Source organism: Mesitornis unicolor, unplaced genomic scaffold (genome assembly GCF_000695765.1).
Source record: "Mesitornis unicolor isolate BGI_N332 unplaced genomic scaffold, ASM69576v1 scaffold2366, whole genome shotgun sequence".
NCBI lineage: Eukaryota > Metazoa > Chordata > Aves > Mesitornithiformes > Mesitornithidae > Mesitornis > Mesitornis unicolor.
Genome location: NW_010190075.1, coordinates 16,952 through 40,588, shown reverse-complemented (window position 1 = coordinate 40,588; position 23,637 = coordinate 16,952). Strand labels below are relative to the sequence as shown.

At 35.3% G+C, this 23,637-nt stretch overlaps 1 protein-coding gene across 2 annotated transcripts in view; it reads right to left on the bottom strand.

Moving 5' to 3' along the window:
- The window catches only part of LOC104542061 (anoctamin-3-like), an 83,605-nt gene extending 60,856 nt beyond the window's left edge, over positions 1-22,749 (bottom strand). The window contains exons 1-4 of one of the 2 annotated variants that reach the window (XM_010186264.1): positions 22,539-22,749; positions 21,787-21,858; positions 9,075-9,211; positions 6,847-6,849 (exon numbers count right to left, since the gene is read on the bottom strand). In XM_010186264.1, the coding sequence (XP_010184566.1) occupies positions 6,847-6,849; positions 9,075-9,211; positions 21,787-21,858; positions 22,539-22,749 (423 nt within the window). The remainder of the gene's footprint in view (positions 1-6,846; positions 6,850-9,074; positions 9,212-21,786; positions 21,859-22,538) is intronic. The other variant, XM_010186265.1, reaches the window with a different exon arrangement.
- Between the last annotated feature and the right edge of the window lie 888 nt (positions 22,750-23,637).

Genomic DNA, 23,637 nt, shown 5'->3' with positions numbered 1-23,637 from the left:
CAATTTGCAGAAATTATAACTATTATAACTATAAACCACTGATTTCAGTCTACTGTTCTGCTCTGTAGAGTAAACTTTTGCCAATTTTTCACCCTATACATAGAAACAAATATTCTAGATGAGGGAGTTGGAACCATTTCGAAAATAAGCAAATTTTAGATTTATGTAAGAGTAAATGACATGGTCTAGCAGACTTCAGGTTTGGCGTATTTTATTGATAGTAAAACCACTAGTAATTTTTGAAACACTGAAAATTAGTAAAAAATAATATACTGCATATGCTATATACTGCAATAGCATGTTATAGTATTTAAATTAATAATATAAAATACTGCCTATTTTGTAAATTAAAGTCAGATTTTAATATTCAATCAAAATTAACAGCACTCAAGCCAAGGTAAAAAGGTTAAACTCTTCTAATGATCACCTTCAGAATATAAAGAGAGAGTGCCATTTTCTGATCTTAAGGTCACGAATTCAATGACTACTCATCTGACCAATTCTTGGAAATAGCCTCTAGCAGCTTATATTGTGTTAACTCTTCTAGAGGATTAATAAAAAAGCATTTTGAGGACTCTTCTATTATTTTGGCATTGATCTATACAATGAAATAATGCAGACAATAATTGGTTGTTTACATAGAGATTGAAACTGAATCTTTACTTCAACATATTTTGTTCAGCAACTTTATATCTGTCTGAATTCATGTTATTATTAACTCTGGTTGGAATAGTGACACGAAAATTTTTATTCAGAGAAAAATTCAAAGTACTTCAGTGTTAATTTAGCCTAGGACAAGCTGCATTATTATAAGCTGTGTATCTTTATTTCAATAAATGAATTCATTTTAACTTATTATCAACATCCAGTAAATCAAGTCTGACATAAACGAAACTGTCTAACTTGCTTGTTTCATGTATAAGATTTTTCATTACCACTATCTAACATATAAATGCTAAATTAAGAGCAGGGAGCAATATCTTTTATTATTACTTTAAATGATTTGCTTTACAGTTTCCTGAAAGTTGCCAGCAATGACAATGAAAATGAGCATGATTTCTAACTAGATTACACATACGTACCAGCAAATACAGAGGTTGAGAACTATTTATTTTAACATCATCTGTTAGTAGCTTGCTGCTGATGCGCTTTTATGTTGCTTTAGAATATGTCTAAAAAATATTTTCATCCACTAACCTCACAACCAATAGTTATAATGCATCAATAACAGCAGAACGTGAGTGCTAGCCTGGCAGCATGTACTGAGCACACTGGACTCAGCCTGGAGCAGCTTACACTGACCCAAGGTGTGGGGAGAAACAACTATTATATTCAGGTGCAGCTTTGGCAGTGAACAGTCTCTGACTGTAAGGACTGTCATTTATTTAATAAAAAGATTATATGGAAGGAAGGTGCACATGCATATCAACATATAAAGAACAACCATTCTCAGTCATAATCAACAACAGGAGTGCTCACTTATGTAAGTGCTGACTGCTACCAGACACAAGAATTAAGCCCTCACAGCACGGTATGTTTATTTTGCCTGTACAGCAGACAGGATGAAATTCAACTTTCCTCTGTGTAGGTGGTTTAATTTGAATTTAGATTTGTAAAATTATGTCAAGGAAAGTAAATATACCAACAGACCAGTATCTGGGATCCAAAAGATAGATGGATGAGCACAGCTGGGCCTCAGGATTCTTCTTTTACAATTTGTACCCCTAATTTGCTAAATTTCTCTCCCCCATTTTTTTTTATTTCAAGATGATGATGTTTAGAATAAAATTCATTTTCTCCCTAAGACAGCTTGTGAATTCTGACAGCTAAATACGCTAAAGATAATTTTAATAAACTCTTACCAATAATAAAGCAACATACCAAAGAGAGACTTACTTAAATGTCTTGGGTTTTTTTCCCAACAGAACTACAAGAAGAGAAGGGAAGCAAAGAATCTACCAGTAGAAAAAGTAATGCTACTACTGGAAATTGAAGGACTGACTTCAAGCACTGAGTCCCAGCATCACCACTCCATAAGAGTATTGCCTTGCCAGTGGCATTTTTTAAAGACAAAGACATAGTGAAATAGTTGTAGAACCAGAAAACATGGGGTGAAGAATGAAAGACAAGTAAACAAACTTTGAAGTGTATTTGCTTTCTCATGGAAACAACATGCTCACTAACCGACTGCTGGCACATAAAACTTTTGTAAACACCACCATAAAGTTTATTGGCATGGAGCTTACAGGACTGCATGGATCATCCTATGTACATGTATACAGACAATCACTTGGTACACTTGCAAGAAAAATCAGCTTGGAATGAAGAGGTAAGAGGGGAAGAATGAAGCTTACAATGCAAAGCACACTGGTTATCAGTGGTGAGGAAAAGAAGTTTTCTGTATCTCTTAATGTCTTAGTGTTTAACAGGTGTTTTGGAGATAATAATGGATGAGTTCAAGGATATTAAATCATGTATAAGACAGAAGTAGCCATGGAAACAATTTGAGAAACTAGGGCAGCAATGTTGAAAGAAGTAAACTCCGATGTGTGAAACTCCTGAGCATGGTTAACTACCTAAAACTGCAAAATCTACATGAATAACGTTCCTGTTCTAATGCTGAGTAGAATGCTTATTTCTTATATAAAAACCCCAAATTTCATCCAATATAATTCATTATTGCTCTTAGAACTTTATAAGATGATACAAAGTAGAGCAATTACTGGCTGATTCATGAAAACCACCCCATTTATTTTGATTACTAATTCTCCCTAATACTGTTACCATGAACTTTGTATTAACATCTTCAGTAATATTCACACTGAAGGATGCCATCATTTCAGTGGTTAGTGTCTATAGTCAGAGCTTATGACCCAACTCTCACCTTAAAGTATTTTCTGGAAATAAATACATTTCTGATGCTAACTACAATGGGCTTTTTTCCATGAACAAAAGTGAGATTCCTAATTAATACTTGCTTTGTTTCAAGATGCTTGAAAATCAAACCTGGGACCACAACAAGGTTACAGACTTCTTAAGTTACATGGAATTAGCTGTGAAAGTATTTTAAAAGATTTTACACTAGTACTAGACTATTTTTTAAAAAATCATACTCTATAGAGAATATTCTAAGGTGTACTTTATGAGAACATTTCTAAGCATGACTAAGTTACCAAGCATCTTTTTGTGTTTGAGGGTGTTAGAATGGATAAGCCAGAAACAGGTTTATTATATTAACCTTTTCAATTACTTAATTACAAAAATATAGATTGATTAATTTTAAGTGTATACTGGCTTGGGTATTTTTTCAATTGTTTTGTTGGATTTTTTTCCTTTGTGCAAAAAACTGTGAGCATAATAACCTACAGAAGAAAACTGGGGACATATTTGCATATGGAAAGCTATCCCAACTAACTTGGGCATCAAAGGCAACACAGTTTGGTAAACATGAGATGCTGCCGTAATTGCCCATGCCGCTGTATTCCTGTGCATACTACACTGTGCTGTGCAGAACACTTAGCTGTGATTTCCCCTTTTGTAACACTTAACCACTTCTATTTGCTCTTTAAGTCTAATAGGAAGGATCTAAAAAGAAGGGCCACACTGATGCAACCACTGAAAACTTTTCTTTACAAGTTTATTTTTCAAAACTTTCATCTTTATGATAAAATTACTCACAACTTGGCCCACATTTCCTGAAATATTTTCTGAGCTTTTTTTTTCTTTTTAAACAAAACCCCACACCAGATGAAAACCATACACAAGAAGTATAAACACAAAGTTAACTTCTGTTGCACTTTACCATGTTATTCTGTTCTGGGATACTGATTTTATCTGCTGTCATTCCTTTTAAGCTTTATTTACTTTTGTGTTTTAAGACTGCATTTGTGGACTACTCCTTATCTGTCAGGGTCCCTTTGTTATTCTACTTTCCAGTATTTGTTGGCAGCTGAACATATCTCATTCTTATTCAAACACTAAAACATTTTTATTCCCAAAACTTCTCTTTCAGCATGCATGTCTGATTTCCACTGAATGCAGGAGCAGGATTATGAGTGAAATAATGTATGTGGAACTAGTGATAATTTGACAGGATTGGAACATATAGTACAGATCTGTGCAACTCAGACTCATAGACTTAAAAAGGAAAAAATGAAAACAAAAATTAATTCCTGCAAAACTGTGGAAAATAAAATATTAATATTGAAGAACATTCTCTTTCTGCAAATATTACATTTAATTTATTCATCTTTTCAAAACCAACATGAAATTCTGTAAGTGAAATATTTGTTTTGCAGGAGAGAGAGGGATAAAAGAAAAATCACAAAGAATCCAATAAAATGCCTAAACAATGTATTGGGTTGGCCAAAAAGTAATCACTTTTTTTTTCTGGGTAAATGGAAGGTGCATTTTTCATGGGAAAAAAAACTGTATTAAACAATATAGTGTCCATTTTGTTAAATCACCTTTTGCCATCTTTCAGCCAACTTTATGATTCCATGCTCAAAAATGTTTTTATATTTTGTAAAGAGCAAAATAAATGGTAGTCTGATGGTGCCAGGTCTGGCGAATATGATGGATGTGGTAACAAATCCCATTCAAGCTGCAACAGTTTTTGATGAGTGACCAAACTTGTCCGTGGTCTAGCGTTATCACGGAGAAACACAACAGCTTTGTGATTCACCAATTCTGGACGGTTCTGTTTGATGGCATCATTCAGTTTATGCAGTTGATGACAGTACATGTCCAAATTAAGAGTTTGGTTCCTTGGAAGCAATGCAAAATACACAATACCTTTGAAATCCCACCAGACTGACAACATAACCTTCCTTTGCTGAATATCTGCTTTCGTAGTGCTTTGAGCTGCTTCATCACATTTACTCCATGATCATCTTCTTTCATCGTTGTTGTACCCAAATATTGTGCTTCCTAACGTCTCCAAGGTCTTTTAAAAAGTTTTCAACGCTCTATTTCAATATGTTAAGACTATCAGCAATCATCTCTTTTGTCATTAAACATCGACTAGAGCCAATGAATACCTTTATTTTGTCATAATCAACTGGCCTTCCTGAGCATGGTGCATCTTTCACATCAAAATCTCAAGACCCAAATATAGCAAACCAATTCTGACACTGCTGTAGTTTTAAGGCATCTTCACCATACACAGCAAAAACTTTTTATGAGCTTGCACAGCGTTTTTTTCCTTTTCTGAAGTAATACAGGAAGATACGATGAAAATGTTCCTTTTGATTTTCCATTTTGAAATCGACATAAATCAAAATAAAAAATTGTTAATGAAAATGTGCACTTCCTTTTCTAAAACAAACTTCAACTGTCAGCTACCAAATTACATAATGAATTTGCGGTTTAAAATTAAGCTAGTTACATTTCAAGATATGTATGTTCATCTATTAAAAAAAACCACTTAATTACTTCTTGGCCAACCCAGCATTTCAGGTTTTAAGGGGTAGGTTTATCCTTTAATTATCACTGTAATAATCTACACTGAACATTTGAGTTTTGCTCAAATTATAATGAATTTTCAGTAACATATCCATCTCAGTAGATAGAATTCTCCCCACATTTTGGTTAATTGCTTATTTAAGATCTTATTTAAAAATTCCTCAGAAGTTATGTAACATTTCAAGAAAGAGAAACCATTTCAGATCCTATCCAACACAAAGCTAGTCTGAACACTCAGTATTATAGGGGATACCAGTGGATATCAGCAAAAGACAGTTAACTAGGCTACCGTATAGGCAGCATTTCGTTATAGTTCCTGAACCCATAGTGATAGTATGTGGTCTTTGTTCTAAAAGTCATTTCTTTTCCTTGCCAGACAGCAAAATACACTACCTAGATAAAAACTTCATCTGATAAAAAATTCATCAGATCGAAGAGAGTAACAGTAATGTAGTGAATGAAAGGAAATGGAAGTGTAACTTCTCAAATATTCCTATCTTGCACTATACACTTTTGTGTATGTAATAATGTACAATTATTATGGTAATAATTGGTACAGAAAAGAATTCACAGTTTTGCCGCTTCTCTGGACAAATGTTGCCTTCCATTCGAGTGATACAGTCTGTTTAGACTCCTTTCCTTTCTTAGTTAAATTACAACATTTCAAATACCAACTTTCCAGTCAGAGAACTTCCTACATTTCCCTTGGCATAGCAGATAATACTCATTCCACACTTTGCTCAGCAGCCACTTGTTGGCATCATTCCTCTGCATAAGATCCCTGGGCAGAATCACACACATGAAGCCATACTTTCTACACAATGTCAACAGCAGTTGGTGATGAAAAAATGCCAGAGCTGGATAATGAAGACAGCTTTTTAATGGGTCTGAACAACTCACAGTTTTTTCAATATGAAGTCTGTGGATTCTGAAATTATACCAGCTAAAGGAGGTTATGAATTATAAATCACAATCAAGGAAATGAGAAATGTAGATAACTATAAAGATGAATGTTGGCATCCAGATGCTGCATCAAAATTATTTGATGTTTCTAAAGCTTTAAAACTGCAGAAATAAAAAAAAAATACAGTGCAGTATCATGTATGTAATCCGAGAGACTAAACAATTCCTGAAAACAATGTGTATCGGCTTTCATCATGTCAGCAAGACAAGTTCATTATTGCTGAAGTTTTCAAGTAGCACATCATTGAGACAGATAATAGAACCAAGGATATTGCAAATAACTGCAATATAACTGCAAATAATAATTGGAAATAACTTTTTTAGCAGTTTTTCCCCCGAGTCTCTCAGGTGTAAAAACAACCCCTCCAAATAAAGTCTAAACTAGAATAATTAACAAGCAGAGAAGAAGAATGAATCTACATCCTTGTATGCTTTGGCAATGCAATGTTTCTCATTTTGATTATCTGGTCAGACTGAGGAGACTTTTTAAATCATGATAGATGAGTTTATTTTCCAAATATATGAGAGTACTTACCAGCTGTAAAGCTGGAGAGCTGTCTTCTGTGCTTACAGCAGTCTCAAAAAGAATTAGAAGCCTTCTTTTGTTAGTTTTATATCCATTTTGGGAAAAAGTTTCCCTCAGACATCTTACACTAATTGCCACAAAGACTTGTAAAATAATACAAAGGCAAAGTAGTAACCTTCTTTTCTAATATAAGAATAATCTAAATCCCCTCTGCCTTTTTCCTGCGGAGGCAGGCAAACATTAAGCAGAAGGAGAATCCTGCTTGGTTGCCTCATTTGCAAAAATGGTATAAGAGCAGAAGGAAGTTTCCAAAGTAATTGCTGTGATAAAAGGAGTTGTCAAGGCTAAAAGCCAGATGTGACTTCACAAGACTGTTTTTAAACTCTGAAGCACTTTGCTTAGTAGGTCAGGACATACGAAGATGAGACATAAAAAGTGCACTTTTGTTTAAACTTAAAACAAATACAAGGCTCCTCTTTAAACTGTGAAAGAAAGTTAGCTCATTGGCTTGCCTAGAAACCTTGTATCAGTTTTGAACGCAGGCCTTGGAGAAAACACAGCTAGTGGTTGTTTTATACTTTACATGAAAATACAAAAAATACTTTGCCTTAGTACACTGAAATGCCTGTTACTAAACAGACATTATCTGCTGCTGCTTTTTCTGATAGTGGTCTTACCCATTACTAAAAATACTTAGTTTTCTATAACATAGTCTAAATTCTGCAGATTCTGCACTATTTTTTCTTCCTTTTAGGCCACATTTAATATAAAAGGCTTTCTCTATTCAATCAAGAAAATTAAAAAAAACCAAACCCATTCATTGTTATTTCTGTCTTAATTCAGCTAGCCTTGCAGATAAAAGACAAAAAAAATCTGTGAACACAAAAGTTCTCATTGCAACCATTCAGATAAAAATGTAACCCATCTCTGTCATTGCCAAAATTTCATTTTCACGTCACAGACTTCTGATCTGTAAATACGATTACATCCAAACCTACTTAAGGGTTATTAGATAGCTGTTTTTATAAAAGCTTTTTTCCCTAAAAGCATCTCATGAAACGAAGTCCCAGAAATCACCTTAACCTGCTATCTGTGTTCCAGAATCCAGCACTAACGATGATCAGTGTGACTGAGAGAACAAGCTTTACAGTAGTTACACGACTCCTGTGAAACATGGCATTCAATCCTAAAATCACAAAGTTATGATTATAGATCCTTAAAGCAATTTTAGCCTTTCTACATTTGTAGCATGGGATTATTCACGCTTTTACATACCAAAAATCAGAGAATTGCCGGTAAAAACTGTTGTGCAGAATACACTAATTTCTAGTGATCTAATTCTTGAAGAAGAAAATAATTCAAAACTTCTTGAGATTAGGTCATTTGTCATACATTTAAAAACAATTATGCTTATGGAAAGAAGCATTAAGGGTCTTCCAGTTCAGAGTGAGAAGAAAAAAATTACATGTTTTGAACTAAAAATCAGTCACAATTCTCTAGCATTACAGTGGATGAACTGTTGTAAAAAATGCATTGTGATGAATACTGCGATTAGGTAATTACTAAGCAAGACAACATGTCAGTTTTATCTGGTGAGATGGTTTTTCCAGTGCTTTAGTTCAGGTTCCTCAAAAATACTCCTACACTCTCATACATAAGTGAAATTTATCTTTCACTCAATGTATCTAGCTATCTCTTGGATTTTGCTTAGAAGGAGAATCCTATACTTTAGATCACTCTTGACTGATCATTTGCTACATGAACTTTGTTCTCCTAAACTCTTCTGATTTCTTGAGGCCTCCCAGCTGACATGAATTTCACACCATGATGGGAATCCCATGTCCTTAATTTTGTGCAATATAAATTTTTTGAAAGAAGGCTACTGCTTCTCAGAGCTGTTGATACAAATCATTAAGAGTCCTTGATTCTATATAATTTTTGTCACTTTTGGTACAATGAATTCCATGCATTGATTCCGTAGGTGAAACTATAATATGGGAGCCACCTAAATTTCTTACCATGAGATGCCTATTTATTTAAGCTGAAACTTAGAAATTGTGTTTTGAAAATACTTAAGCACATGCTGACAATTGATACAATTTATTAGTTTTGTGTCCGTTACCTTTAAAGATGATTTAGTCCGAGGTTCCGTTTTCTGTCTGGCAAGCTTGTTTTGAATAAGCAATGACTGATCTGTACGAGCATCATAATTTCCATGTTCTGAATCATCTGTGTATGTGTCTTTGTCCTTTCCTATGTCTGAAGGAAAAACAGAAGAAAACAGTGGACTTATTTTGTAGTTGTTGTAGTTGGGTTGCAGTGCAGAGAAACTAACAGTGTCATTCCAGCCACAGTTGAATATTCCTTTTAAGTAGCGTCTTTTTCAATAACTTATATTCTATCCTTTCCTGCAAAAGTTCTTTACATGAAATGTTATCATGTTTGTCTCAAACCAGAAGTGACTTCTATTTTTAGGAAAAGGCCTACAGAAACTTTTTTCTATTACCATTAAAATAAAAAACCCCACAACATTCTTCACAGTAGCTTAAAAAAAAAACCAAAACCAGAAAGCGATGAAAAGCAAATATTGAAATGCTTTTGTGCTTGACTCACGAGACTCAAAATGTGCTAACTTAATAGGCAGGTGCATCTCGGAGACCAGAGTAACATCTTGTTTTAAATTTAAGCAAGCAATCAAAATGCCCAATTCCACTACATGCATGCTGCTCATCCCTAGAGACAGTATTTGAAAATTTGCATATTCAGGTATTGCAGTGACCTCTTCAGAACATATTTTAAGAGGTGTGTCTGATGGTTGTAGAAGGTAATGACACCATGAAGAGAGTGTTTTGTTTTCATTGGATTTGTTTTTAATTGCTCAACAAAAGAGGTGTGGTTTTTTTTTTTTAAATCAGCTGAGTATCCTAAGATAGCTGCAGGTGACTGAGGACCTTCCTCAAAGCTTACTAAGATCCACTCTCACAGATTAAATTTCCTCCTGAATCATCACTGCGGACAAGTTAGGACTCAAAGTTTCTGAGTCACTCTATATCCCGTGTCAGAAGGGAGCCTTTTTTCCAGACATCTAATTTCCTTGCACGTTCTCCATCAAAAAAATCAAGACAATATTTAACGTATACCCAGCAGGGGCAATGCCTGTACAATGTTGAACCATGTAAATTTTAATGAATGCTGGAAAATGGTTAGTCCTGAAAAAATATTTTAAAGATGAAAAACATGAAATAATTATTCCCACACAATTACATTTTGGACAAACTGGAAATAGAAACATATTCAGACAAAAAAGTTACCCACAAACCCTGAGCCAAGTTCTCATCTCAGCTTTCACATGAACATGGGAAAAGTCAGGGGAACTGGGAACGGCATTTATCCCAGTAATTCTAAACCCTAAACAGAAGCCAAGAAACAAGTCATGGTTGCTGTGGGAACCAGAATCTTGAATTTCCTGAATTTTATATTCATAAAAGCTCATCTGCAACAACAAAGTATTTTTCATTAAGCTGTTCAGTTAAATTCTCTGCAGTAAGTACTACAGAAAAAAAAATAACCACAGTTATCTCATGTAGCCTAAAGACTTCTGAGATGGAGCATTAAACTGGAACATTTACCAAGAGTTGTTTTTTCTGCAATTTAGCTACTTACATAATGATTACACAAAATGGGCCCTTGGTAATTTCTGGTATCAATACTAACCTCAGCAAACCTGTGAAGGGATTTCTCAATGTATGAAATGGTCCATTTTAACTGTCAGAGATTTTATTTATTTTAAACAATGTTTTGACCTAATATACAGGTTGTTCTGTGTAATACACTGAATGTAATAAAAAGACTGTGAAGAAGATCTCACGGAATAGGTATACAGAGTAGGAAACAGGATACTTAAGCAACTTTGCAGATTTGACTCACGCCCAAACGTGATGAGCTCTTCGCTTTACTAACGATCAAGGTCTCATAATATAAGCTAATAAAATGAAGAGACAGGCCTATGAAACCTAAATTTTTGGATGTAGATAGGCCATTTAAGCTGAAACAAAGACTCTACTTACATTAAAATGTCCCTTTTAATGAGGAAAGTTTTAGAGGATTAGACATTATGAGTATACCTAACACTCAAAAAAAACCCATTTGCGAAAATGCATAATGTTTCATTTAAACAATTTAAAGTTATGAAATGAGTTTTCCTTTAGCGCTCAACATACTTTTGCATGCTAAATATTCTTATGTTCTCATGGACACCGCTTTTGAATTGTAGCATGTATTATCTGTAAAAAAATAGTTACCTGCCATTTAAATATACCTGCTATCTTGTCTGAAATGTACTCAAAAAAGGTTTTAGCAAGAAAAAAAAACCCATAAAAACAGAGAAATTTAGAATCTGATGATACATGCTACTGTACCTTTCAGCAGTTGATGACTTAATTTATGCACTTAAAGCACTGTCCCATAAAGTAATGGTATCAATACAGTAAAAAGGGGAGGAATGAAGAGTAAAACATAACATTTAAACATTGCACTTGAATAAGCATTTGTTACACCTGTCTGGAGGAATGTCAGACTGAGAGACATAGCATATAATCCATATTTTAAAAGTATATTCAAAAGTGTATATTTTTCTTAACATTCATGTAGTTTTAGACATCAATGTCAACCAAACACCTAAAGAATGCTTTGTAGATACTTTGAATAGCCTAGTTGTCCCATTTATGTCTTCTTCAGCATACACTAAACCAGAATCTTTTAATATAAATAAATATACTCAAAGAAAAAGTTCAATGGATTGTGTTGTGGATAAGGGCTGGGCTGGCCACTAAATCCTGGACAGATGCTCTCTATTAACCCCTCTCCCCTCCCCAGAAGGGAAAAGAGAATAAGGGAGAGAGACTTTACGGGTTGGAAAATAAAACCAACAGGTTTAATAAAACAATAATACTAATACTACAGGATAATAATATAAATAGGAAAATAACAAAATATATAGAGATATGTACAAATATATATAAAACCAATACAAAATCCTTCCCCCAATGACGAATATGTCACCAGAGACTCTGCAGAGCAGGGCACTGGAAAAGTCCCAGATCAAGCTCAGCAGCAGTGGGAGCAGGGTGCAGGAACACACAAATCAGGATCAGCGGCAGACAAACCAGCAGGGTTCTGCTCAGACCTCGGCCACTGCAGGATCGAGACGGACGGAAGGGTCCGAGATGGAAAGGCTCCAAGATGGAAGAAGGGTCGAGACCCTTGTGATCCCTCGGCTTTATACCAAGTATGACGTATGTGGGATGGAATACTTCATTGGTCAGTTTTGGGTCCGCTTCCCCCCGTAGGTGCAGACACAGCACCCATGGTGAGACACTTGGCCTTGAACAATATCAGTACACACTGTCTGGGAAAAACATGCTGCTAGTTTCAGCAAGTTAAGCCACTTAAAAGAGACAGAGCTGAAAAGTAAAATCACTAAATAGAAAATTAGTTCTACTTAGCTCAAACCAGGACAGATTGCATCATACTTCTACAGTGGAACAGGATAGAAAGAACAATTGCAATGTGTGTTTGTTTTGGGAGGCTCATTTTGTTTCTTAAACTTTTTGTAAATTTCTTTTGAGTAGTTTTAAAATTTTTTAAGATTAGAGCATTAAATATGTTCGGTTTAGAAAAAGACCTTGAGTGAAGATGACAGAAATGAAACTTTGTCACTAGCAGCATTGACGCTGTGTTTGTATTCTTCTATGACCAGGTGCTATTTCTGTAATAAGGTATCCACCACTTTTATTAAAAGAGAAAAGTTTCTCCTCTGTTATTTTTTCACTCACCAAGACAAAACGAGGTTTCCCTAAAGATAAACTTATATGACCTAAATTAACTTGATCTTGATAGTGTCACTAGCGCATACTACAATACAATACAATACAAACACAGTGACTCAACTCCTTAAGCCTTCCTTCAATAATGGCAGTTTTTAAACTTCCGTGACATTTTTATATAATGCTTGTCTATAAAGTAACACTATTATCTGTCATGTTTTTCTCCACAATCCTTATTATTTGGTTTTGCATTTTAACAGCCATTTGGAATTGCTACAAGCCAAACCAAGATAGCAACCCTAAATGCCACGCCTGGCGTCGTATTGCTCAAGGATTTTTTTAATGCAACATACCCCAGAAGCAATGCTATGGACTAACAGTGTTTCTATTTGACTTGCATTATAAGTATCCATCTTTGAATTCAAACACGGAGTCTTTATTTGGCTGCAGCTCCACAAAACGTCACGAGAAAAGCTTGGCTGCCTCGAGCTCTTTTCCTCTGCACTGTGAGAAACCTACTGTTTACTTCATTTTTTATCTCCCATCATGCCTTCCCTGGCCTACGATAACTCACTTGGTTGTTATTGTAGAGAACAACTCTCAGCTCCCGCTGCTCTTATAGTTCTTGGATGGGCTCTAACGCCAACCACCATGACCGGCCTGCTTGACTTTGGGAGGGGGAGGGTGTAGGCAAGAAGTCACAGGACATTAAAAAAAACAACCAACCAACCAACAACAAACAAACCAGTTCATATTGCTCTGGAAATTCAGGCTTTTACACCAATTAACAGAAAGATGGCTCTCTGTTAAGACAGATCTCAAATCACCGCTCGCTTCCCCAAACGTATGTTCTCTTCTCCACTCTTTGTAAGCGCTGTCCCATCTGTGCTTTACTGGGCACATTTAAAAGACATGAGCCAGAAGTCCCATTCCTATATGCCAGGGGACTTCCAAGTGCTCATGATTTTTTAATTGGATACGGGTTTGGATTTGTTTGGGTTTTTTTTTTTTTTGAAACTCTGCAAAACCTTAAGAGCTTAAAGAAAAAAAGAAAAAAAGGGAAAAAAAGGGAAAAAATGAAGGGGGGAATAAAGCATGATTGGTGTAAAAAAGAAAAAGCCTGCTGCAGTGGGAGGACTGCAAATGGGAGGATGGGACTGTTGTACGCTCATGCCCATGTCCTCAAAGTGACAAGGACATCTAAAGGACATCTGCCTTCATTCTTAACTCCTCCCTGTTTGTTTTTTTTATGCTTCTGGCAGATTTTTTTTCACAGGGCTGTTCAGGTAAACTATTACTGCTAATGCAAACAGAATGTGTATGACCCTTTAAGCAAGCTCTTTATGTGAGTTTTCAGAGTACCTATTAAAAGGAGAAGAAAAATTTAAATATTAATTCTACAAAATCTTATCTTTAAAACACTATGTGCTTGCAGAAAAAGTAAATATAATGCATTTTTAAGCAATTAGTATAGCCAACAACAATATCCTGCTGATGTATTTCACTTATGTAGTTACATTAATTAAAACTTGTGTGGTAGTTGAGAGTTTGGTGAACTGCTGCCACATAAAGTTTTGTTTCAATAAGTCATTAAATTTATATATACAGTTTGCAAGTCCCAGGTGACCTGTTACAGAAAGGAAAATTAATATGCTATTATGACGTCAAGTCAGAAAAAGGAAGGTTTCTGTTTTAAACTGCTTAGCTTTCCCTAACACTGCAAAAATAAGATAGAAAAGAAAAAGGCTGAATTTTAAATAAGTGGGGATCCAAGCTGAAAGTACACATTACTTAGTTATATATTCAGGTATGCTAACAATTATAAGTGTATCAATTTAAGGACGTACCTAATTAAAGAAAACTCCTTGACTTATTGAATAGTGACATTCCCATTGATTTCATTGAAATATGATTTGTTCTCTGCCTCTAGACTTACAAGCTGACAACCTCTTCTCTGATTTAATATCCTCATCATTATAGTATAAAGTGATTTTAAAAAGATTCAAGCATTAATCAAGAGGAAAACAGATCTCTTCATTCTAGTTGTTGCTCTGTTTTGCTATCTTGTAATACAGACCCATGATGAGTAACTTCAGTCTTCATACATCACAAAAACCTATCTACGCTTCCTGACATACAGTTTTGCTATGCTTGATGCATGACCGTAAGATTTGCCTACGGGCACTTACAAGATAAAATGTTGGAGAAACTTTCATTTCTAGGAGTCTTTTACCTAACAATGCAGCAGCATTTAGTTTAGAAATTGATTTCTCGGTACACACTTTGCATCTTCACTTTTGGGCCTTCTTACCTGCTTGGCTACCTTTCTTTCTGTCATACTTTTCTGAAGGGACAAAAGTGCATTTTAATTTTATGACAGTTACAGGATAAAAAGCACTCAATTTCCCTGTAACATGCATTTTAGGTAACTGTAGTGTAGGATAGCAAATACATCTTCAATTGAAATGTGGCATAGTTATGGAAAGAAAAAGCAGCATAAAAATAAATCCTAAATGATTCCTGTTTCAGAAACTTTGATAGGATGACTCTTGACTCAGTCCTTCGAGTCTTTACACATTTAAGGATATGCCTTGTAAAGCTTTAGTATGAATGAGATTATTGGTCAAGAAACTAATCCCCCTTTGTCTTAATTTTAGTCCTAGAAACAACAAATAACCTGGAGTAGGATATCACTTGACACCTGGATAAGTAGCATTGTGATGGGTTCATCTTATATTATTCTGCTGTGCACCTGAATACCATATTGTATACATAACACAGAAGATTTTACAGCTACCTATGTATTTGTATTTATATATCAAAAACTACCTTAACAGACAAGCACAGGGTTTTCTTAATGTACAGTTTCTTATGAGGTTTCAGACAGTGGTAACCACTACACAGAATATTTCTCGTTTTTAAAAGGTGGGTCAGGCAGGTATTGCTCTTTGGAGGAGTTAAGATAGTGTACAGAATAGGTACAGGCAGATTAAATGCCTAAAGCACTTTGAGATTTTGGACCTCAATATTAAGCTTTTTGAGGACCGATCCCTATTACGCTTCAGTGAGCACTATGCCCATAACAGATCACACAACTTCTTCATCCACACTGCCAGCTCTCCAGGCATGAACTCGCTCTAATATGAGAGCTGGACAATTCCCTTATACACCAAATAAAGGAAAAAAACCCTGTCCTAATGCAGCTTTTCAGCCATCTCACAACACAGTCAGAATAGATGTGACAGCCCTTACCTATGCAGGCATTGCCTAAGGACCACAAGCTTCTGAAAAAAATTACCCTAAAAGTCACAATGGAAACATCATGTTTCTGTTGAAGCAGAAACTGAACCCGGTTTTCTTGAGTCACATCCTCTCTGATATTTCAGTCTCTACTTTTACGAAAACATTGTATGTATTGCACAGGTCATTCTGTCTATCATAACATCATTTAATCAAAATTCACTTACAAGCACTTCTGTAATCGAGCACTGAAAGAAGTTTTTATCATGCAGTTATTATGATACTTTGTGGGATTGTTAACTTTGGTTAAGGTCTTCGTTTCTCAGCTCACTACATTGCAGCATGACACTTAAGTACAGGAGTTTCTTACATATAAGCCTTGTAGCAATTGGATTCAGAATACATTCAGAATACAAGGTAGACATTATTACAAAATTATGAACTACACCATTCATGATCAAGTTCCTCTCTAGGAAGGATTTCATGTCATGCTAAGGAAGATGAGCTACTATGCATAAATCTCTCATAACTAATTTAATTTGGCAAAAAAAACCCACAAAATTGAAAAAAAAAAATTAGTGTTGTTTTACTTGCTTCTGACTGTTGGTCTTATTTGCCAAATAACTTAAAATTAGATACTCATTATATCTAAATCCTGAATGTCAATTTCTATTGATTATATTATCCACTACTCATTTTTCACATCTTATTTGAAATGAAATATTTCAGCCTCACAGTGGAGGGCAGACCCCTCTGACGATTCTCTGCCATTTCTGATGGTAGGATCTGCCGAAAGCTACTTACATGCTTATTGTAGTAGAATGAGCAAATTGGATTTTTAAGTTAACAAGCACACTATCAGATTCACAAGTCTTTCTCCTAGTCTAATTGGATTTCCAGTATGTCCTAACTCATTAAATTCTTGACACCTTCACTATGTATGTGATAAACTGGATTTTTAAATGGATTACTCTGTATTGTAATAAGAAATCCCTTTTGTAAATCTGGCTTGCAGTGATCATAAAGGAAGCCAAACCTGTTATAATAGTAATTTTAACAGTGGAAAGGGACCTAGCAAATGGAAAAACATGTCACATATAAGTCCAAACAATGTCCTTCTATTCCTTTTGCAAAGCCAAAGGACAACTGAAGATCAGACCAATCAGTGGAATATTATTTACTAGTTTTGTGAGCGTTTGCACTTTACAGAGTTCTTTTTCACTATACCATGCATTAATAGAGAGCATTTATCTCAGTTATGGCAAGAAAAAAGGTATTCTTAGAAAAAAGGAGTTATTACTGAAATAACGTAAAAGAAATTATCCTGCAAATCATGTAAATTCCCTTTATCTTAACTCAAAGATTACTTCATTTTCTGTTCAACAATAAAGTACTGCTAAATTCTTTTAAACTCAGTCAACTGCACACTCAAATCTCCAAAAAGGTATGTAGTAACTACCTCCTGTAATTTTAACAGAGATTATATTGAAGACGATTTTTTAAACTGTTGATGCATATTATTCTAGTGTAAACAACTTTCAGTAAAATTGTTTACATTCAGATTTATTTTCAAAAAGATAGCCAGCCAAATCTGTGATTATTCAAAGATAAGATTTCTTTCCTTTATGCATATCACGGCCTTTAGGGAAGAAGAAAAGCGTTATTTCAAAATTTTACCAGTACTGTTTCTTTATAAACACCTGCGCACACAGACGTATCCGTGCACCAGTGAAGCAGCTCCTGGATTATGGATTAACTACCTCATTAGTTAGCTCTAATGTGTCTGCAATTCTTTTATGTTTCTAGAACTTTAATAAAAAAGAAGTTCTACAGGGAAACAAATTTTTATTACTGTGACTCTCTGTATGCAGTTACTATGTAGCTACTAGGAACTAACTATTCCCTGCTTATTTTTTCCACCTGCAGCTAAAGTCACAAGCTATTTCTGGTAGCTGCAGTAAAGTCAGAAATTCAGTAACTGATGTTAAAACTACGTCATTTCAATCCAGCTGGCACAATCAAAGTAATTACTGACCATGTCTTTCAGAAGAAGAACAAAGCACAGTAAAAACAGAAGATCATATAAATACATACTTTTTAAAGCAAGTATCCGCAGACAGAAACTTTGAAAAAAGTATAACGTTGAATTCCCTTTCAGAGAATGAATGTCAAATGTCTGAATGTCATTAGTGTGACTTTCAAATGTATTAAAAAATAGATGACACTGGAATTTTATTGTTACAGCAGTGAGTTCAAACTTCAATGTCTAAGTTCTAGTGTAAGGCAAATTTACATGTATCTACAAATACAACACAAGTATTATCATTTTTTCTTGTATTAAGCTCTTACAAGATTCTGACACTCAGTTCTAAAAAAGTATGCAAAATATCTTCCCTGTTTTGCTAAATCTATGCCTTTTATGTATTTGTGACTATTGCATCAACAAGAGAGTAGTCCAGGTAAGTCCTGTATCACAGGTATACTATTATTGTTACCTAAAATTCCACACCAAGACTTTGCCTGACTGTCTCTGTCATCGCACATAAACATCTCTCCTGTGTCTGGCATCAAAGATTATATACCTAGCCAGTAAATACTTCTACTGCCTCTATGAAAGCTGAAGTCTTCTCATTTCACACTAGAACAAAAACTTTAGGCCTCTTTCAGGAAAAAAATCAGTGTTACCTTAAGACAGCCTGTGACTCAACGTTACAAAGTTGGTGTCTCCTGCACAATTCCGTTACTGGAATCTCAGCCTTCCCCTCCCCTGACACACAGCTTCAGCTGCAGGGGACTGGTTGCTCTGTGGTGGTCTTCCCCATGGTGAGAAATCCTACTTTCTTCTAACCTTGTGTAAATATTTCTGAAGAAATCTTGACAAATTGGAATGTTCTCAGCGAAAACCTTATTCAGAAAACTCCCCCATGTGTGTGGTTATAGGATTTAACTAGTTACTTGCAGCTAAATTACTTTAAAAAAAATGAATGTGTCTTCTTGTCGAGAATAAATTCACTGTAACTAGTTTTTCACTGACTACATTGTATTGGTTAGCAGGTGTATTAGTCTCCTGTAGAAGTTCTTGGGTAAAAAGGCATTTTCTGAACAGTCAAAAAACAGGAAACTTTCACTCGATGAGAAGCTGCGGTGAAGCTGGAGAGATTAATATTCTTTGGTGAATTGGGAACTCTGATCTTAGTTTAATCTTCTGTGAACTCAAGTCACACCAAGTGACAAAGGTCACTTAAACCAGAACTTTTTACTTTCCTATAATTATATAGGAAAACATATTTTTTCAAGGAAGTAGAAGCAAAAACATGATTCTGCTCTGCACAGAACGACAAATTCTACAATTACACTTTGAGAAATGCAAGGCCTAACTTTTTACTGAACATCCAGATCCAAGCAACAGGTGATATGGATCTAGGTAAGATCCGAAAGCCCTGATCGTAACATTCACTGGGTGGGAAATCCCATGGAGCTCTGGCTAGGCACTGAGCATGCCAGGACATCTGAAACCTCACAGTTCATGTTATACATTACAGAACCTCAACACCCATTCTTTGCTTGAATTTAGTGATTCCTCAAAGTTAAAACACTACTTATGACCTAAAACTGACAGGAAAAAGAACATAACTAACTAAACAAGTCCAATACATTTATGGCTTCATCTATAGTCAATTGAAATAAGAGAACCTTTCCACTGAAGTTGTTTATCTGATGCCTGTTAATTCCCTTCTCACAAGAAAATACTTTGTCTATGGACACAATTCTGGAAGAGGAGAAAGCAGTTTGGCCTATTTTACATACAGTTGCATAAGGTGCCTAATTAAAATATCACCACATTTCCTTAATTCAGCATTCTTTCACATACTCAGGAGAGTAGTTTGATAAGGTTCACTAAGAAGATGATACTCATTAATCAGCCTGTTTTGCAAACCCCATCAAAGTGCCAGAGTACCGATGAAAAAATTCAGCAGTGCTGCATCGTGATTATCTATTTGGTGAAATATTCCCTGCTCCCCCCCAACGTCCCCCCAGATTCAGGATAAAATAAAAAATTTTAGTCTTGAAGACAAATTCTTACCCATATAAATATGATCCTTGATCATACAAACTGTATTCTCAAGGCTCACAGAAAGGGCATTTTCTTAAATGCACCTTTAACTGTTCCTGATTTGTGAACCTAATTGATAATGCTGGTTTTTATCTAAAGCAATTCTTACACTGATTTCTGAGATTTATTTATAAATACTGTTTCCTGTCTTGTTTGTAGCTGAACATCCTAACCAATGACACTTCTGTAATCACAGAACAACTTCAGTGATTTCAGTCATCTAATTTGGGATTGATTCAATTAACAGAGGCAAATTAAAGAATCAAGTTAGCAAAAGGGCAACCATTTAAATATTTTTTTCTGTCTTTTCAAAGAGCATAGCGGCAGTCAGAACAGGAGAATCATCCACACGAAAGTTTAACGCAATTTTGATCTTATAAGACTCAATCTACCTTTTCTTCAATCACTGAGCCCTCCATGTTACTTTTCAGGTTAAAACTAGGTAATGCAAATGAAAAACCACGCAGCACTTACTGTGAGAAAGAATTACTGCTACTATTCCTAAATATGCAATAATATTAGCATGTGTATTTGTAAGAAATTAGTAAATAACAGAACAGGATATTAAAAAAAAATTGAAGCAAATTATAACAATGAAATCTTCTAGTACCTGTGCTTGTCTACCCAATTAAACAAATTACACTAAGAGAGTATAAGAGCGCAAGAGCTTCAACTGGAACCTCACTGAGACACATGATTTTCTTATACAATCTTCATGCCAAATTTTTGGTTTGTGTCATAATTTTGGAATATTTTGATTTTGTTTTGGAGGAAGTATCAATTTCACTGACATTTCCAGCTGCTACCTCTTTAGGAGACCTTGAAGAGCCTCTTACGTATAACATATTTTGGGCAACCAGAAAAATCAATGTAAAACATGTGAGAGGTGAGCAGAAATCACTATCTGAAAGCAGATCTCATTCCTTCAGCATGAAGAAACCATTTCTAGCTTCGTGCTACATTGACTGTGAACAACAAGATCTTTCACAGAAATATCTGTGTCTACTTCAGATGGTTAATACATGGCCAGGGAATTTAAAAATTAATTAATTTTGGAAATTGCAAATTATTAGTCGTGTGTGTATAGATAGACTCATTTCGTAGTTCCAAGTACTAAGAATAACTCCTTTCCTACTTTCCTTGACTTAAATAAAGTAACAAAATGGCATTAATGCAGGTACAAGTATGTCCAAATTACAGCTATTTTTCTTCTTACTAGTTACTTCTTTTTTTTGTCAGACCGGAAACCCTTTTTATATATGAGTATCTAAAGCAAAAATAACAACATAACAACTGCAGCTGTGACAATACTGACTATACAGGAATAATAATAACTGAACAATAATAACTATTTCAAAGGAATTTTAAATACAATGCTTCCAAGTGATTGTATTACAAAAAATAGTTATGAGAAAAGGTTACACTAAATGTACAAAAAAATATTTCTCTATCTTTAGCCCCTATTTACTGTTAGTCTAAAAGGTGATCAAGTATCAGGATATTTATGAGACCACATACTTCTTTAGCCACATTTAGTCTTCTCTTTCAAAAAACCTGGCAGTTCAGCATAAGTATAGCCTTTCCACATTTAAATACTGCAAGTGTAATTGAAGAATCATTAATTTATTATTATTTCAGTTCAGACATATACTTACCTGAAAATGGATCACCGTATTCTGTATTAGACAGCTTAAGCAAGTTGTTTTCCAAAGTCTCCATCACTTTAGCTGGAATAAACGCAATATTAATATTAGCACTCAGATTTTCTGTGTAAAAGGTACACTTTTTACAGCTGTCAGTGACTCAAATGAAAAAACAAATGCTGAAAATTTGAATAGAACTTTCCAATGATGGAAAAAAGCACAAGATCACTTCAGTGAAGCCTTTTACTCTACTCCTGGGAGAAGTTTAACTTGGTGAAATAAATTACTAGAGTAATAATTTGTGCCTATCAGCATTAAGGAAGGACTTATCAAAATTCTGTAGCAGAAGCCAGCAGAATTAACTTGTTCTATAAAGGTTTACTCAGTCAGTAACACTGTATGGCAACAGTTGGCAACAGATGACACACAGAGTGATCGGGATTTCCAACTAGACTGGTCTCTCTGTTAAGTATGCTCATCTGCTAAAACAGAAATCCTAAAACAAAAGTAGTTCCTTTTTCAAACACAAACTAGAATTCATAGGGATTTGGCCCTTGTCTCAAGAACTCAGTACCATGGTTCTTTTAGTGGTTTTGTGCAAAAAACATCTCTCCAATTGTAGTTATCTAAAGAAATCAAAGCTTACCAGATGCCCCTATAATTTAATGACTGTGTCTAAGATCACAGGACTTCAAGCGATGATCCCATAGATCCCTTCCATTCCCAGTGTTGGAAGAAGCTCCTGGAAAAGAAAAGCCTCCTACCTCGTTCTGACACTACATCCACTGCAGCTGTAGATGTCCCTGCACTTAGAGGCTGAGGCTGGGGCTGTGGCTGCACACGATTTGGCTGCAGAAATGATGAATGCTTGCTTAGACTCTGAGGATGTGTTTGGCTCTGGGCTAAGCATGGCATAGATCTTCTAGAGGGTTTTAATGGGTGCTCTTTCACTGTCTCACTCTTGCTTGTATTCATACCTGAAAAAGCCAAAAGAAAAAGAACATAAGCTCTGCCACATTAGGCAATGACAAAGAAAAGACGGCTAATTATGAAAACTCAAGGTGATTAATCCACTTAATAAGCAACTCGACAACTGAACAAAAATGCTTGAAATATTTAAAGTTCAAAGAATATACAGTTCAGAAAAAAATCCAGGAATTCTTCACTACCCTTCCATCAACATCCCACAATTTGAATTCACAATATTCAACTAAATCTGATGGTTTTATGGTATGTAAGTCATGCAGTCATTTGGAAGCAAACAATGCCTAGTGTCATGTTCATTACCATTACCAAACGAAATGTTAATTTCATGGCAGAAATTAATAAACCTCTCAAACAAGCAAACACAAAAATCAAATACAAGCAAAAGACATTCACAAGCTTCCTGAAGGACTCATTAACACCTTCTCACAAACAGCTGCATTTCAAAGGAGTTCTGATGAACCTATTAGCTGTTTCCAGTTTTTCTTCTAGGACACATGCCAGTTTTGGGCAAAGACAAATGCACTGTACATTGGGATGGGCTGACCCTGGCCACCAGCTAAGCACCACGCAGCTGCTCGCTGACCCCCTCCACAGCAGGAGAGGGAGAGAGAATGGAAAGAGCGTAAGTGAGAAAAAACTCATTGGCTGAGGTAAAGATAGTTTAATAAGTGAAGGAAAGAACAAAAAGCTCAACACAAACCATTGATGCAGTGGCAATCACTCACTACCTCCCACGAGCAGACCGATGTCCAGCCAGTCTCTGAGCAATGACTCAGATTTTACTGCTGAGCGTGATACTCTACAGCATCCCTCTGCTCTGCTGGGGTCAGCTGTCCTGGCCATGTCCCCTCCCAGCTCTTGCTCACTGTGGAGCAG